Raw genomic sequence first — 18,672 nt, 5'->3', positions numbered from 1 at the left:
TCCACATTCTGGGTTACTGGTGAGTCTGTCCACATTCTGGGTTACTAGTGAGTCCGTCCATACTCTGGGTTACTAGTGAGTCTGTCCACATTCTGGGTTACTAGTGAGTCTGTCCACATTCTGGGTTACTGGCGAGTCTGTCCACATTCTGGGTTACTAGTGAGTCTGTCCACATTACATAGTAATAGAAATATATTTTTTTAATTTTAACATTTTTCATTGTAAAATTTAATTAGAATTTAAAAAATGGTAGTCATAATTTTATTACACACATGAATTGTGTCTATTTTTTTCTTTCACCATGTTTTTAACAAGTACTTGTACACTGAAGTGTGTTGTGTACTGAAGTGTTGTGTACTGAAGTGTTGTGTACTGAAGTGTTGTGTACTGAAGTGTGTACTGTGAAACTGTGCAGGTGTTTTGTGTTTGCTGAGTTGCCATGGTACCAACGCAAGGTGGCAGCCGTCCTGTTCTCCTCTCCTCCCACATCCACCTACCAGGAGGTGAGTGATCCACCTACCAGGAGGTGAGTGATCCACCTGCCAGGAGGTGAGTGATCCACCTGCCAGGAGGTGAGTGATCCACCTGCCAGGAGGTGAGTGATCCACCTACCAGGAGGTGAGTGATCCACCTACCAGGAGGTGAGTGATCCACCTGCCAGGAGGTGAGTGATCCACCTGCCAGGAGGTGAGTGATCCACCTACCAGGAGGTGAGTGATCCACCTACCAGGAGGTGAGTGATCCACCTGCCAGGAGGTGAGTGATCCACCTGCCAGGAGGTGAGTGATCCACCTACCAGGAGGTGAGTGATCCACCTACCAGGAGGTGAGTGATCCACCTACCAGGAGGTGAGTGATCCACCTACCAGGAGGTGAGTGATCCACCTACCAGGAGGTGAGTGATCCACCTACCAGGAGGTGAGTGATCCACCTGCCAGGAGGTGAGTGATCCACCTACCAGGAGGTGAGTGATCCACCTACCAGGAGGTGAGTGATCCACCTGCCAGGAGGTGAGTGATCCACCTACCAGGAGGTGAGTGATCCACCTACCAGGAGGTGAGTGATCCACCTGCCAGGAGGTGAGTGATCCACCTACCAGGAGGTGAGTGATCCACCTGCCAGGAGGTGAGTGATCCACCTGCCAGGAGGTGAGTGGTCGTCCTTCCAGACTTGTGCCAAAGTCCAAACTTGGAGTTTCAAATGACTCGTCTCCACAGGATGTTGACTTTGAAAGACAGGAAGTGGAATTAAATAGATCAATGAGTTGTGGTCAAGTCACAGGAATTATATGTCATGTTTAATTATGTGTCATGTTTAATTATGTGTCATGTTTAATTATGTGTCATGTTTAATAAAAGGTTTCAACTTAAGTACTAAAAATACTTTACAAAAACAATCAAATTAAACACATTTTAAATTATTTTTGGTGCTGATTAAAATCTATTATGTGTGCATAAAGTTAAAAAAAAGTCCATCTATTGAACTTAAAATGTTTTAAAACTAGAACTGTCTAATGATTATTATTTCATCATGAATCACATTTTGTATGAATGATTAATAATCACAGCTGATTAATTCAAATCAACTAAAGAAGAGACGACAATATTTGGATGTCAGAACTTCATGCAGGAACCTTTTTAAACTTTTCACTTCTATGCACCTCCTTTATTTGTGACTTAGATCCAAACAATCATCTAAATAACCAGCGAGCACACCAGTCCAGTCTCTTCACTCCTTTATTATTCATCTAAATAACCAGCGAGCACACTAGTCCAGTCTCTTCACTCCTTTATTATTCATCTAAATAACCAGCGAGCACACCAGTCCAGTCTCTTCACTCCTTTATTATTCATCTAAATAACCAGCGAGCACACTAGTCCAGTCTCTTCACTCCTTTATTATTCATCTAAATAACCAGCGAGCACACCAGTCCAGTCTCTTCACTCCTTTATTATTCATCTAAATAACCAGCGAGCACACCAGTCCAGTCTCTTTACTCCTTTATTATTCATCTAAATAACCAGCGAGCACATCAGTCCAGTCTCTCCACTCCTTTATTATTCATCTAAATAACCAGCGAGCACACCAGTCCAGTCTCTTCACTCCTTTATTATTCATCTAAATAACCAGCGAGCACACCAGTCCAGTCTCTTCACTCCTTTATTATTCATCTAAATAACCAGCGAGCACACCAGTCCAGTCTCTTTACTCCTTTATTATTCATCTAAATAACCAGCGAGCACACCAGTCCAGTCTCTCCACTCCTTTATTATTCATCTAAATAACCAGCGAGCACACCAGTCCAGTCTCTCCACTCCTTTATTATTCATCTAAATAACCAGCGAGCACACCAGTCCAGTCTCTTCACTCCTTTATTATTCATCTAAATAACCAGCGAGCACACCAGTCCAGTCTCTTCACTCCTTTATTATTCATCTAAATAACCAGCGAGCACACCAGTCCAGTCTCTTCACTCCTTTATTATTCATCTAAATAACCAGCGAGCACACTAGTCCAGTCTCTTCACTCCTTTATTATTCATCTAAATAACCAGCGAGCACACCAGTCCAGTCTCTTCACTCCTTTATTATTCATCTAAATAACCAGCGAGCACACCATTCCAGTCTCTTTACTCCTTTATTATTCATCTAAATAACCAGCGAGCACACCAGTCCAGTCTCTTCACTCCTTTATTATTCATCTAAATAACCAGCGAGCACACCAGTCCAGTCTCTCCACTCCTTATTATTCATCTAAATAACCAGCGAGCACACCAGTCCAGTCTCCTCACTCCTTTATTATTCATCTAAATAACCAGCGAGCACACCAGTCCAGTCTCTCCACTCCTTTATTATTCATCTAAATAACCAGCGAGCACACCAGGCCAGTCTCTTCACTCCTTTATTATTCATCTAAATAACCAGCGAGCACACCAGTCCAGTCTCTCCACTCCTTTATTATTCATCTAAATAACCAGCGAGCACACCAGTCCTGTCTCTTCACTCCTTTATTATTCATCTAAATAACCAGCGAGCACACCAGTCCAGTCTCTTTACTCCTTTATTATTCATCTAAATAACCAGCGAGCACACCAGTCCAGTCTCTTTACTCCTTTATTATTCATCTAAATAACCAGCGAGCACACCAGTCCAGTCTCTCCACTCCTTTATTATTCATCTAAATAACCAGCGAGCACACCAGTCCAGTCTCTCCACTCCTTTATTATTCATCTAAATAACCAGCGAGCACACCAGTCCTGTCTCTTCACTCCTTTATTATTCATCTAAATAACCAGCGAGCATACCAGTCCTGTCTCTCCACTCCTTTATTATTCATCTAAATAACCAGCGAGCACACCAGTCCAGTCTCTCCACTCCTTTATTATTCATCTAAATAACCAGCGAGCACACCAGTCCAGTCTCTCCACTCCTTATTATTCATCTAAATAACCAGCGAGCACACCAGTCCAGTCTCTCCACTCCTTATTATTCATCTAAATAACCAGCGAGCAAACCAGTCCAGTCTCTTTACTCCTTTATTATTCATCTAAATAACCAGCGAGCACACCAGTCCAGTCTCTCCACTCCTTTATTATTCATCTAAATAACCAGCAAGCACACCAGTCCAGTCTCTCCACTCCTTATTATTCATCTAAATAACCAGCGAGCAAACCAGTCCAGTCTCTTTACTCCTTTATTATTCATCTAAATAACCAGCGAGCACACCAGTCCAGTCTCTCCACTCCTTTATTATTCATCTAAATAACCAGCGAGCAAACCAGTCCAGTCTCTTTACTCCTTTATTATTCATCTAAATAACCAGCGAGCACACCAGTCCAGTCTCTCCGCTCCTTTATTATTCATCTAAATAACCAGCGAGCACACCAGTCCAGTCTCCTCACTCCTTTATTATTCATCTAAATAACCAGCGAGCACACCAGTCCTGTCTCTCCACTCCTTTATTATTCATCTAAATAACCAGCGAGCACACCAGTCCAGTCTCTCCACTCCTTTATTATTCATCTAAATAACCAGCGAGCACACCAGTCCAGTCTCTCCACTCCTTATTATTCATCTAAATAACCAGCGAGCACACCAGTCCAGTCTCTCCACTCCTTATTATTCATCTAAATAACCAGCGATTAAACCAGTCCAGTCTCTTTACTCCTTTATTATTCATCTAAATAACCAGCGAGCACACCAGTCCAGTCTCTCCACTCCTTTATTATTCATCTAAATAACCAGCAAGCACACCAGTCCAGTCTCTCCACTCCTTATTATTCATCTAAATAACCAGCGAGCAAACCAGTCCAGTCTCTTTACTCCTTTATTATTCATCTAAATAACCAGCGAGCACACCAGTCCAGTCTCTCCACTCCTTTATTATTCATCTAAATAACCAGCGAGCAAACCAGTCCAGTCTCTTTACTCCTTTATTATTCATCTAAATAACCAGCGAGCACACCAGTCCAGTCTCTCCGCTCCTTTATTATTCATCTAAATAACCAGCGAGCACACCAGTCCAGTCTCCTCACTCCTTTATTATTCATCTAAATAACCAGCGAGCACACCAGTCCTGTCTCTCCACTCCTTTATTATTCATCTAAATAACCAGCGAGCACACCAGTCCAGTCTCTCCACTCCTTTATTATTCATCTAAATAACCAGCGAGCAAACCAGTCCAGTCTCTTTACTCCTTTATTATTCATCTAAATAACCAGCGAGCACACCAGTCCAGTCTCTCCGCTCCTTTATTATTCATCTAAATAACCAGCGAGCACACCAGTCCAGTCTCCTCACTCCTTTATTATTCATCTAAATAACCAGCGAGCACACCAGTCCTGTCTCTCCACTCCTTTATTATTCATCTAAATAACCAGCGAGCACACCAGTCCTGTCTCTCCACTCCTTTATTATTCATCTAAATAACCAGCAAGCACACCAGTCCAGTCTCTCCACTCCTTTATTATTCATCTAAATAACCAGCGAGCAAACCAGTCCAGTCTCTTTACTCCTTTATTATTCATCTAAATAACCAGCGAGCACACCAGTCCAGTCTCTCCACTCCTTTATTATTCATCTAAATAACCAGCGAGCACACCAGTCCAGTCTCTTCACTCCTTTATTATTCATCTAAATAACCAGCGAGCACACCAGTCCAGTCTCTCCACTCCTTTATTATTCATCTAAATAACCAGCGAGCACACCAGTCCAGTCTCTTTACTCCTTTATTATTCATCTAAATAACCAGCGAGCACACCAGTCCAGTCTCTTTACTCCTTTATTATTCATCTAAATAACCAGCGAGCACACCAGTCCAGTCTCTCCACTCCTTTATTATTCATCTAAATAACCAGCGAGCACACCAGTCCAGTCTCTCCACTCCTTTATTATTCATCTAAATAACCAGCGAGCACACCAGTCCTGTCTCTTCACTCCTTTATTATTCATCTAAATAACCAGCGAGCATACCAGTCCTGTCTCTCCACTCCTTTATTATTCATCTAAATAACCAGCGAGCACACCAGTCCAGTCTCTCCACTCCTTTATTATTCATCTAAATAACCAGCGAGCACACCAGTCCAGTCTCTCCACTCCTTATTATTCATCTAAATAACCAGCGAGCACACCAGTCCAGTCTCTTCACTCCTTTATTATTCATCTAAATAACCAGCGAGCACACCAGTCCAGTCTCTCCACTCCTTTATTATTCATCTAAATAACCAGCGAGCACACCAGTCCAGTCTCTCCACTCCTTATTATTCATCTAAATAACCAGCGAGCACACCAGTCCAGTCTCTCCACTCCTTATTATTCATCTAAATAACCAGCGAGCACACCAGTCCAGTCTCTCCACTCCTTTATTATTCATCTAAATAACCAGCGAGCAAACCAGTCCAGTCTCTTTACTCCTTTATTATTCATCTAAATAACCAGCGAGCACACCAGTCCAGTCTCTCCACTCCTTTATTATTCATCTAAATAACCAGCAAGCACACCAGTCCAGTCTCTCCACTCCTTATTATTCATCTAAATAACCAGCGAGCAAACCAGTCCAGTCTCTTTACTCCTTTATTATTCATCTAAATAACCAGCGAGCACACCAGTCCAGTCTCTCCACTCCTTTATTATTCATCTAAATAACCAGCGAGCAAACCAGTCCAGTCTCTTTACTCCTTTATTATTCATCTAAATAACCAGCGAGCACACCAGTCCAGTCTCTCCGCTCCTTTATTATTCATCTAAATAACCAGCGAGCACACCAGTCCAGTCTCTTCACTCCTTTATTATTCATCTAAATAACCAGCGAGCACACCATTCCAGTCTCTTTACTCCTTTATTATTCATCTAAATAACCAGCGAGCACACCAGTCCAGTCTCTTCACTCCTTTATTATTCATCTAAATAACCAGCGAGCACACCAGTCCAGTCTCTCCACTCCTTATTATTCATCTAAATAACCAGCGAGCACACCAGTCCAGTCTCCTCACTCCTTTATTATTCATCTAAATAACCAGCGAGCACACCAGTCCAGTCTCTCCACTCCTTTATTATTCATCTAAATAACCAGCGAGCACACCAGGCCAGTCTCTTCACTCCTTTATTATTCATCTAAATAACCAGCGAGCACACCAGTCCAGTCTCTCCACTCCTTTATTATTCATCTAAATAACCAGCGAGCACACCAGTCCTGTCTCTTCACTCCTTTATTATTCATCTAAATAACCAGCGAGCACACCAGTCCAGTCTCTTTACTCCTTTATTATTCATCTAAATAACCAGCGAGCACACCAGTCCAGTCTCTTTACTCCTTTATTATTCATCTAAATAACCAGCGAGCACACCAGTCCAGTCTCTCCACTCCTTTATTATTCATCTAAATAACCAGCGAGCACACCAGTCCAGTCTCTCCACTCCTTTATTATTCATCTAAATAACCAGCGAGCACACCAGTCCTGTCTCTTCACTCCTTTATTATTCATCTAAATAACCAGCGAGCATACCAGTCCTGTCTCTCCACTCCTTTATTATTCATCTAAATAACCAGCGAGCACACCAGTCCAGTCTCTCCACTCCTTTATTATTCATCTAAATAACCAGCGAGCACACCAGTCCAGTCTCTCCACTCCTTATTATTCATCTAAATAACCAGCGAGCACACCAGTCCAGTCTCTCCACTCCTTATTATTCATCTAAATAACCAGCGAGCAAACCAGTCCAGTCTCTTTACTCCTTTATTATTCATCTAAATAACCAGCGAGCACACCAGTCCAGTCTCTCCACTCCTTTATTATTCATCTAAATAACCAGCAAGCACACCAGTCCAGTCTCTCCACTCCTTATTATTCATCTAAATAACCAGCGAGCAAACCAGTCCAGTCTCTTTACTCCTTTATTATTCATCTAAATAACCAGCGAGCACACCAGTCCAGTCTCTCCACTCCTTTATTATTCATCTAAATAACCAGCGAGCAAACCAGTCCAGTCTCTTTACTCCTTTATTATTCATCTAAATAACCAGCGAGCACACCAGTCCAGTCTCTCCGCTCCTTTATTATTCATCTAAATAACCAGCGAGCACACCAGTCCAGTCTCCTCACTCCTTTATTATTCATCTAAATAACCAGCGAGCACACCAGTCCTGTCTCTCCACTCCTTTATTATTCATCTAAATAACCAGCGAGCACACCAGTCCAGTCTCTCCACTCCTTTATTATTCATCTAAATAACCAGCGAGCACACCAGTCCAGTCTCTCCACTCCTTATTATTCATCTAAATAACCAGCGAGCACACCAGTCCAGTCTCTCCACTCCTTATTATTCATCTAAATAACCAGCGATTAAACCAGTCCAGTCTCTTTACTCCTTTATTATTCATCTAAATAACCAGCGAGCACACCAGTCCAGTCTCTCCACTCCTTTATTATTCATCTAAATAACCAGCAAGCACACCAGTCCAGTCTCTCCACTCCTTATTATTCATCTAAATAACCAGCGAGCAAACCAGTCCAGTCTCTTTACTCCTTTATTATTCATCTAAATAACCAGCGAGCACACCAGTCCAGTCTCTCCACTCCTTTATTATTCATCTAAATAACCAGCGAGCAAACCAGTCCAGTCTCTTTACTCCTTTATTATTCATCTAAATAACCAGCGAGCACACCAGTCCAGTCTCTCCGCTCCTTTATTATTCATCTAAATAACCAGCGAGCACACCAGTCCTGTCTCTCCACTCCTTTATTATTCATCTAAATAACCAGCGAGCACACCAGTCCAGTCTCTCCACTCCTTTATTATTCATCTAAATAACCAGCGAGCAAACCAGTCCAGTCTCTTTACTCCTTTATTATTCATCTAAATAACCAGCGAGCACACCAGTCCAGTCTCTCCGCTCCTTTATTATTCATCTAAATAACCAGCGAGCACACCAGTCCAGTCTCCTCACTCCTTTATTATTCATCTAAATAACCAGCGAGCACACCAGTCCTGTCTCTCCACTCCTTTATTATTCATCTAAATAACCAGCGAGCACACCAGTCCTGTCTCTCCACTCCTTTATTATTCATCTAAATAACCAGCAAGCACACCAGTCCAGTCTCTCCACTCCTTTATTATTCATCTAAATAACCAGCGAGCAAACCAGTCCAGTCTCTTTACTCCTTTATTATTCATCTAAATAACCAGCGAGCACACCAGTCCAGTCTCTCCACTCCTTTATTATTCATCTAAATAACCAGCGAGCACACCAGTCCAGTCTCTTCACTCCTTTATTATTCATCTAAATAACCAGCGAGCACACCAGTCCAGTCTCTCCACTCCTTTATTATTCATCTAAATAACCAGCGAGCACACCAGTCCAGTCTCTTTACTCCTTTATTATTCATCTAAATAACCAGCGAGCACACCAGTCCAGTCTCTTTACTCCTTTATTATTCATCTAAATAACCAGCGAGCACACCAGTCCAGTCTCTCCACTCCTTTATTATTCATCTAAATAACCAGCGAGCACACCAGTCCAGTCTCTCCACTCCTTTATTATTCATCTAAATAACCAGCGAGCACACCAGTCCTGTCTCTTCACTCCTTTATTATTCATCTAAATAACCAGCGAGCATACCAGTCCTGTCTCTCCACTCCTTTATTATTCATCTAAATAACCAGCGAGCACACCAGTCCAGTCTCTCCACTCCTTTATTATTCATGTAAATAACCAGCGAGCACACCAGTCCAGTCTCTCCACTCCTTATTATTCATCTAAATAACCAGCGAGCACACCAGTCCAGTCTCTCCGCTCCTTTATTATTCATCTAAATAACCAGCGAGCACACCAGTCCAGTCTCTTCACTCCTTTATTATTCATCTAAATAACCAGCGAGCACACCAGTCCAGTCTCTCCACTCCTTTATTATTCATCTAAATAACCAGCGAGCACACCAGTCCAGTCTCTTCACTCCTTTGTTATTCATCTAAATAACCAGCGAGCACACCAGTCCTGTCTCTTCACTCCTTTATTATTCATCTAAATAACCAGCGAGCATACCAGTCCTGTCTCTCCACTCCTTTATTATTCATCTAAATAACCAGCGAGCACACCAGTCCAGTCTCTCCACTCCTTTATTATTCATCTAAATAACCAGCGAGCACACCAGTCCAGTCTCTTTACTCCTTTATTATTCATCTAAATAACCAGCGAGCACACCAGTCCAGTCTCTTTACTCCTTTATTATTCATCTAAATAACCAGCGAGCACACCAGTCCAGTCTCTCCACTCCTTTATTATTCATCTAAATAACCAGCGAGCACACCAGTCCAGTCTCTTTACTCCTTTATTATTCATCTAAATAACCAGCGAGCACACCAGTCCAGTCTCTCCACTCCTTATTATTCATCTAAATAACCAGCGAGCACACCAGTCCAGTCTCTCCACTCCTTATTATTCATCTAAATAACCAGCGAGCAAACCAGTCCAGTCTCTTTACTCCTTTATTATTCATCTAAATAACCAGCGAGCACACCAGTCCAGTCTCTCCACTCCTTTATTATTCATCTAAATAACCAGCAAGCACACCAGTCCAGTCTCTCCACTCCTTATTATTCATCTAAATAACCAGCGAGCAAACCAGTCCAGTCTCTTTACTCCTTTATTATTCATCTAAATAACCAGCGAGCACACCAGTCCAGTCTCTCCACTCCTTTATTATTCATCTAAATAACCAGCGAGCAAACCAGTCCAGTCTCTTTACTCCTTTATTATTCATCTAAATAACCAGCGAGCACACCAGTCCAGTCTCTCCGCTCCTTTATTATTCATCTAAATAACCAGCGAGCACACCAGTCCAGTCTCCTCACTCCTTTATTATTCATCTAAATAACCAGCGAGCACACCAGTCCTGTCTCTCCACTCCTTTATTATTCATCTAAATAACCAGCGAGCACACCAGTCCAGTCTCTCCACTCCTTTATTATTCATCTAAATAACCAGCGAGCACACCAGTCCAGTCTCTCCACTCCTTATTATTCATCTAAATAACCAGCGAGCACACCAGTCCAGTCTCTCCACTCCTTATTATTCATCTAAATAACCAGCGATTAAACCAGTCCAGTCTCTTTACTCCTTTATTATTCATCTAAATAACCAGCGAGCACACCAGTCCAGTCTCTCCACTCCTTTATTATTCATCTAAATAACCAGCAAGCACACCAGTCCAGTCTCTCCACTCCTTATTATTCATCTAAATAACCAGCGAGCAAACCAGTCCAGTCTCTTTACTCCTTTATTATTCATCTAAATAACCAGCGAGCACACCAGTCCAGTCTCTCCACTCCTTTATTATTCATCTAAATAACCAGCGAGCAAACCAGTCCAGTCTCTTTACTCCTTTATTATTCATCTAAATAACCAGCGAGCACACCAGTCCAGTCTCTCCGCTCCTTTATTATTCATCTAAATAACCAGCGAGCACACCAGTCCAGTCTCCTCACTCCTTTATTATTCATCTAAATAACCAGCGAGCACACCAGTCCTGTCTCTCCACTCCTTTATTATTCATCTAAATAACCAGCGAGCACACCAGTCCAGTCTCTCCACTCCTTTATTATTCATCTAAATAACCAGCGAGCAAACCAGTCCAGTCTCTTTACTCCTTTATTATTCATCTAAATAACCAGCGAGCACACCAGTCCAGTCTCTCCGCTCCTTTATTATTCATCTAAATAACCAGCGAGCACACCAGTCCAGTCTCCTCACTCCTTTATTATTCATCTAAATAACCAGCGAGCACACCAGTCCTGTCTCTCCACTCCTTTATTATTCATCTAAATAACCAGCGAGCACACCAGTCCTGTCTCTCCACTCCTTTATTATTCATCTAAATAACCAGCAAGCACACCAGTCCAGTCTCTCCACTCCTTTATTATTCATCTAAATAACCAGCGAGCAAACCAGTCCAGTCTCTTTACTCCTTTATTATTCATCTAAATAACCAGCGAGCACACCAGTCCAGTCTCTCCACTCCTTTATTATTCATCTAAATAACCAGCGAGCACACCAGTCCAGTCTCTTCACTCCTTTATTATTCATCTAAATAACCAGCGAGCACACCAGTCCAGTCTCTCCACTCCTTTATTATTCATCTAAATAACCAGCGAGCACACCAGTCCAGTCTCTTTACTCCTTTATTATTCATCTAAATAACCAGCGAGCACACCAGTCCAGTCTCTTTACTCCTTTATTATTCATCTAAATAACCAGCGAGCACACCAGTCCAGTCTCTCCACTCCTTTATTATTCATCTAAATAACCAGCGAGCACACCAGTCCAGTCTCTCCACTCCTTTATTATTCATCTAAATAACCAGCGAGCACACCAGTCCTGTCTCTTCACTCCTTTATTATTCATCTAAATAACCAGCGAGCATACCAGTCCTGTCTCTCCACTCCTTTATTATTCATCTAAATAACCAGCGAGCACACCAGTCCAGTCTCTCCACTCCTTTATTATTCATGTAAATAACCAGCGAGCACACCAGTCCAGTCTCTCCACTCCTTATTATTCATCTAAATAACCAGCGAGCACACCAGTCCAGTCTCTCCGCTCCTTTATTATTCATCTAAATAACCAGCGAGCACACCAGTCCAGTCTCTTCACTCCTTTATTATTCATCTAAATAACCAGCGAGCACACCAGTCCAGTCTCTCCACTCCTTTATTATTCATCTAAATAACCAGCGAGCACACCAGTCCAGTCTCTTCACTCCTTTGTTATTCATCTAAATAACCAGCGAGCACACCAGTCTTGTCTCTTCACTCCTTTATTATTCATCTAAATAACCAGCGAGCATACCAGTCCTGTCTCTCCACTCCTTTATTATTCATCTAAATAACCAGCGAGCACACCAGTCCAGTCTCTCCACTCCTTTATTATTCATCTAAATAACCAGCGAGCACACCAGTCCAGTCTCTTTACTCCTTTATTATTCATCTAAATAACCAGCGAGCACACCAGTCCAGTCTCTTTACTCCTTTATTATTCATCTAAATAACCAGCGAGCACACCAGTCCAGTCTCTCCACTCCTTTATTATTCATCTAAATAACCAGCGAGCACACCAGTCCAGTCTCTTTACTCCTTTATTATTCATCTAAATAACCAGCGAGCACACCAGTCCAGTCTCTCCACTCCTTATTATTCATCTAAATAACCAGCGAGCACACCAGTCCAGTCTCTCCACTCCTTATTATTCATCTAAATAACCAGCGAGCAAACCAGTCCAGTCTCTTTACTCCTTTATTATTCATCTAAATAACCAGCGAGCACACCAGTCCAGTCTCTCCACTCCTTTATTATTCATCTAAATAACCAGCAAGCACACCAGTCCAGTCTCTCCACTCCTTATTATTCATCTAAATAACCAGCGAGCAAACCAGTCCAGTCTCTTTACTCCTTTATTATTCATCTAAATAACCAGCGAGCACACCAGTCCAGTCTCTCCACTCCTTTATTATTCATCTAAATAACCAGCGAGCAAACCAGTCCAGTCTCTTTACTCCTTTATTATTCATCTAAATAACCAGCGAGCACACCAGTCCAGTCTCTCCGCTCCTTTATTATTCATCTAAATAACCAGCGAGCACACCAGTCCAGTCTCCTCACTCCTTTATTATTCATCTAAATAACCAGCGAGCACACCAGTCCTGTCTCTCCACTCCTTTATTATTCATCTAAATAACCAGCGAGCACACCAGTCCAGTCTCTCCACTCCTTTATTATTCATCTAAATAACCAGCGAGCACACCAGTCCAGTCTCTCCACTCCTTATTATTCATCTAAATAACCAGCGAGCACACCAGTCCAGTCTCTCCACTCCTTATTATTCATCTAAATAACCAGCGATTAAACCAGTCCAGTCTCTTTACTCCTTTATTATTCATCTAAATAACCAGCGAGCACACCAGTCCAGTCTCTCCACTCCTTTATTATTCATCTAAATAACCAGCAAGCACACCAGTCCAGTCTCTCCACTCCTTATTATTCATCTAAATAACCAGCGAGCAAACCAGTCCAGTCTCTTTACTCCTTTATTATTCATCTAAATAACCAGCGAGCACACCAGTCCAGTCTCTCCACTCCTTTATTATTCATCTAAATAACCAGCGAGCAAACCAGTCCAGTCTCTTTACTCCTTTATTATTCATCTAAATAACCAGCGAGCACACCAGTCCAGTCTCTCCGCTCCTTTATTATTCATCTAAATAACCAGCGAGCACACCAGTCCAGTCTCCTCACTCCTTTATTATTCATCTAAATAACCAGCGAGCACACCAGTCCTGTCTCTCCACTCCTTTATTATTCATCTAAATAACCAGCGAGCACACCAGTCCAGTCTCTCCACTCCTTTATTATTCATCTAAATAACCAGCGAGCAAACCAGTCCAGTCTCTTTACTCCTTTATTATTCATCTAAATAACCAGCGAGCACACCAGTCCAGTCTCTCCGCTCCTTTATTATTCATCTAAATAACCAGCGAGCACACCAGTCCAGTCTCCTCACTCCTTTATTATTCATCTAAATAACCAGCGAGCACACCAGTCCTGTCTCTCCACTCCTTTATTATTCATCTAAATAACCAGCGAGCACACCAGTCCAGTCTCTTCACTCCTTTATTATTCATCTAAATAACCAGCGAGCACACCAGTCCTGTCTCTCCACTCCTTTATTATTCATCTAAATAACCAGCAAGCACACCAGTCCAGTCTCTCCACTCCTTTATTATTCATCTAAATAACCAGCGAGCAAACCAGTCCAGTCTCTTTACTCCTTTATTATTCATCTAAATAACCAGCGAGCACACCAGTCCAGTCTCTCCACTCCTTTATTATTCATCTAAATAACCAGCGAGCACACCAGTCCAGTCTCTTCACTCCTTTATTATTCATCTAAATAACCAGCGAGCACACCAGTCCAGTCTCTCCACTCCTTTATTATTCATCTAAATAACCAGCGAGCACACCAGTCCAGTCTCTTTACTCCTTTATTATTCATCTAAATAACCAGCGAGCACACCAGTCCAGTCTCTTTACTCCTTTATTATTCATCTAAATAACCAGCGAGCACACCAGTCCAGTCTCTCCACTCCTTTATTATTCATCTAAATAACCAGCGAGCACACCAGTCCAGTCTCTCCACTCCTTTATTATTCATCTAAATAACCAGCGAGCACACCAGTCCTGTCTCTTCACTCCTTTATTATTCATCTAAATAACCAGCGAGCATACCAGTCCTGTCTCTCCACTCCTTTATTATTCATCTAAATAACCAGCGAGCACACCAGTCCAGTCTCTCCACTCCTTTATTATTCATGTAAATAACCAGCGAGCACACCAGTCCAGTCTCTCCACTCCTTATTATTCATCTAAATAACCAGCGAGCACACCAGTCCAGTCTCTCCGCTCCTTTATTATTCATCTAAATAACCAGCGAGCACACCAGTCCAGTCTCTTCACTCCTTTATTATTCATCTAAATAACCAGCGAGCACACCAGTCCAGTCTCTCCACTCCTTTATTATTCATCTAAATAACCAGCGAGCACACCAGTCCAGTCTCTTCACTCCTTTGTTATTCATCTAAATAACCAGCGAGCACACCAGTCCTGTCTCTTCACTCCTTTATTATTCATCTAAATAACCAGCGAGCATACCAGTCCTGTCTCTCCACTCCTTTATTATTCATCTAAATAACCAGCGAGCACACCAGTCCAGTCTCTCCACTCCTTTATTATTCATCTAAATAACCAGCGAGCACACCAGTCCAGTCTCTCCACTCCTTTATTATTCATCTAAATAACCAGCGAGCACACCAGTCCAGTCTCTTTACTCCTTTATTATTCATCTAAATAACCAGCGAGCACACCAGTCCAGTCTCTTTACTCCTTTATTATTCATCTAAATAACCAGCGAGCACACCAGTCCAGTCTCTCCACTCCTTTATTATTCATCTAAATAACCAGCGAGCACACCAGTCCTGTCTCTCCACTCCTTTATTATTCATCTAAATAACCAGCGAGCACACCAGTCCTGTCTCTTCACTCCTTTATTATTCATCTAAATAACCAGCGAGCACACCAGTCCAGTCTCTTTACTCCTTTATTATTCATCTAAATAACCAGCGAGCACACCAGTCCTGTCTCTCCACTCTTTTATTATTCATGTAAACACTTTCTGTACATTATTTAGGTCAAAAGGTTGTATTTTCAGAATAAAATGCATGATTCATGTCAGTGTGTTGATGTTAGAAACATGTCAGGAGTTAAAAGTAGACGTGGATGATCTTCATGTTCTCTGAGGGCCACAAAGTTCAGCAGCAAACAGTGAAAACCTGTTCTGGTTTCACACGTCACTTGTTGTGAAACTAGTTTTAAATTGTTGTTGTGAAAGTAGTTTTAAAAGACTCAATTGTTGTTGCTGCAATTATAATTCTACTTCCTGTTTGCAAGCACAAAATGAAAGAGGACAAAATAGTCCCTTCAGGTTTTAAAACTTTTTCTGGTTCTTTTGAAGGCTTTGCAGTTCTTCCTGCGAGCAGAAGAAGGTGAGTGGAATGGTGCACCTCAGCGTGGGTGTGGGTGTGCTGGCACCACTTGAAGGGTTTCTCTCCTTTCCTCCTCCAGTGGAGCCCAACTTCTACAGCAAGAACATGTTGATGCTGGGCAAGACCTACCTGGCCCTTAAGGAGCCTCACCAGGCTCAGCTGTGGTTGACCAAGGCCAGAGATTACCCTGCACACACCCTGGAGGACAAGGAGGTAGGAACTCACCCTTGGGGGGGGGGGGGGGCAGTCCTGGTGAGGGTTAGTGCCCAGGAGAAGCCAGAGCTTGAAAAACATTTTCTGCTGCTGGCGCCTCCAGACTTTGAATGTTGGCAGTCATCCGAGCGTCCATGTTGACATGTTTGTGTTCCAGGAGGATGTGGAGGTGAGATCAAATACTAACCCCGTTTCCATATGAGTTGGGAAATGGTGTTAGATGTAAATATAAACAGAATACAATGATTTGCAAATCCTTTTCAAGCCATATTCAGTTGAATATGCTACAAAGACAACATATTTCATGTTCAAACTCAAACTTTATTTTTGTTTTGCAAATAATAATTAACTTACAATGTCATGGCTGCAACACGTGCCAAAGTAGTTGGGAAAGGGCATGTTCACCACTGTGTTACATGGCCTTTCCTTTGAACAACACTCAGTAAAGGTTTGGGAAGTGAGGAGACACATTTTGGAAGTGGAATTCTTTCCCATTCTTGCTTGATGTACAGCTTAAGTTGTTCAACAGTCCGGGGGTCTCCCTTCTCACATTGCAGGTGCCACACATTTTCAATGTCTGGACTACAGGCAGGCCAGTCTAGTACCCGCACTCTTTTACTATGAAGCCACGTTGATGTAACACGTGGCTTGGCATTGTCTTGCTGAAATAAGCAGGGGCGTCCATGGTAACGTTGCTCGGATGGCAACATATGTTGCTCCAAAAGCTGTATGTACCTTTCAGCATTAATGGTGCCTTCACAGATGTGTAAGTTACCCATGTCTTGGCCACTAATACACCCCCATACCATCACACACTAATACACCCCCATACCATCACACATGCTGACTTTTACACTTTGCGTCTAACAGTCTGGATGGTTCGCTTCCCCTTTGGTCCGGATGACACCATGTCGAATATTTCCAAAAACAATTAGACATGTGGACTCGTCAGACCACAGAAGACTTTTCCACTTTGCATGAGTCCATCTTAGATGATCTCGGGCCCAGAGAAGCCGGCGGCGTTTCTGGGTGTTGTTGATAAATGACTTTCACTTTGCATAGTAGAGCTTTAACTTGCACTTACAGATGTAGCGACCAACTGTATTTAGTGACAGTGGGTTTCTGAAGTGTTCCTGAGCCCGTGTGGTGATATCCTTTACACACTGATGTTGGTTTTTGATGCAGTACCGTCTGAGGGACGGAAGGTCACGGGCTTAGCTGCTTACGTGGAGTGATTTCTCCAGATTCTCTGAACCCTTTGATGATATTACGGAGCGTAGATGTTGAAATCCCTAAATTTCTTGCAATTGCACTTTGAGAAAGGTTGTTCTTAAACTGTTCAACAATTTGCTCACGCAGTTGTGGACAAAGTGGTGACCCTCGCCCCATCCTTGTTTGTGAATGACTGAGCATTTCATGGAATCTACTTTTATACCCAATCATGGCACCCACCTGTTCCCAATTAGCCTGCACACCTGTGGGATGTTCCAAATAAGTGTTTGATGAGCATTCCTCAACTTTATCAGTATTTATTGCCACCTTTCCCAACTTCTTTGTCACGTGTTGCTGCCATCAAATTATAAAGTTAATGATTATTTGCAAAAAAAAAAAAAAAAAAGTTTATGAGTTTGAACATGAAATATGTTGTCTTTGTAGCATATTCAACTGAATATGGCTTGAAAAGGATTTGCAAATCATTGTATTCCCTTTATATTTACATCTAACACCATTTCCCAACTCATATGGAAACGGGGTTTGTACTAAGTGCTCATTCAATGTGTGCACACCTGTCTTGTTCAACCTTGACCTTTGTGCACACAGGCTTTGCAAACCTATGTATGAGTGTATGTATAAATGTTTGCGCGCGCACACACACACACACACACACCACAGATTGATTGATTGAGATGCGTGTGTGTGTGTGTGTCTTTGAAAAGGTCATTTCAGTTAAAAAAAGTTGACTTTCAGCTCACACTTTCCTAATTCCTGCCTAATTAGAAAGCTTCCAGTGCTGAACATCCATCATGTTGTGCTGACATCATGTTGTGAGAGAGTGAACATCACATTCACTCTCTCACCTCGTCTTCAACTTGCTCGCTTACATGTTTAAAGCAGAAACAGGATCACGTGGTCTGTGCGCTTGAGAAATAAAATAAAAAAAGTTTTGTGTCATTGCACATATATTCCACTAGAGGGCAGTAACGCTGCTGTTGTCACAGAGTGGCTTTTTTACACCGAGCAAGAACACAAGCAGGAAGTTGAGTCAAGAGTCGGAGAAACAAGACAAATATTGAACAGGATAAGAAGCAGTAAACAAATATTGAACATGGATGATAAAAATGGACAAATATCAGGCATGTGATTTTTCTGTCT

The 18,672-nt window shown here is 42.2% G+C and overlaps 1 protein-coding gene across 1 annotated transcript in view; it reads left to right on the top strand.

The window, feature by feature from the left end:
* LOC133630533 (regulator of microtubule dynamics protein 1-like) overlaps window positions 1-18,593 on the top strand; it is a 30,442-nt gene extending 11,849 nt beyond the window's left edge. Inside the window, exons 7-11 of the mRNA XM_062022146.1 lie at window positions 416-503; window positions 16,056-16,086; window positions 16,166-16,299; window positions 16,403-16,468; window positions 18,492-18,593. Coding sequence (XP_061878130.1) covers window positions 416-503; window positions 16,056-16,086; window positions 16,166-16,299; window positions 16,403-16,468; window positions 18,492-18,593 — 421 coding nt within the window. The remainder of the gene's footprint in view (window positions 1-415; window positions 504-16,055; window positions 16,087-16,165; window positions 16,300-16,402; window positions 16,469-18,491) is intronic.
* Window positions 18,594-18,672: the final 79 nt, after the last annotated feature.

This window comes from Entelurus aequoreus, linkage group LG15 (assembly GCF_033978785.1).
Source record: "Entelurus aequoreus isolate RoL-2023_Sb linkage group LG15, RoL_Eaeq_v1.1, whole genome shotgun sequence".
NCBI classification, from domain to species: Eukaryota; Metazoa; Chordata; class Actinopteri; order Syngnathiformes; family Syngnathidae; genus Entelurus; species Entelurus aequoreus.
The sequence above is the reverse complement of the archived record's forward strand: the minus strand, read 5'-3'. Positions and strand labels throughout refer to the sequence as shown.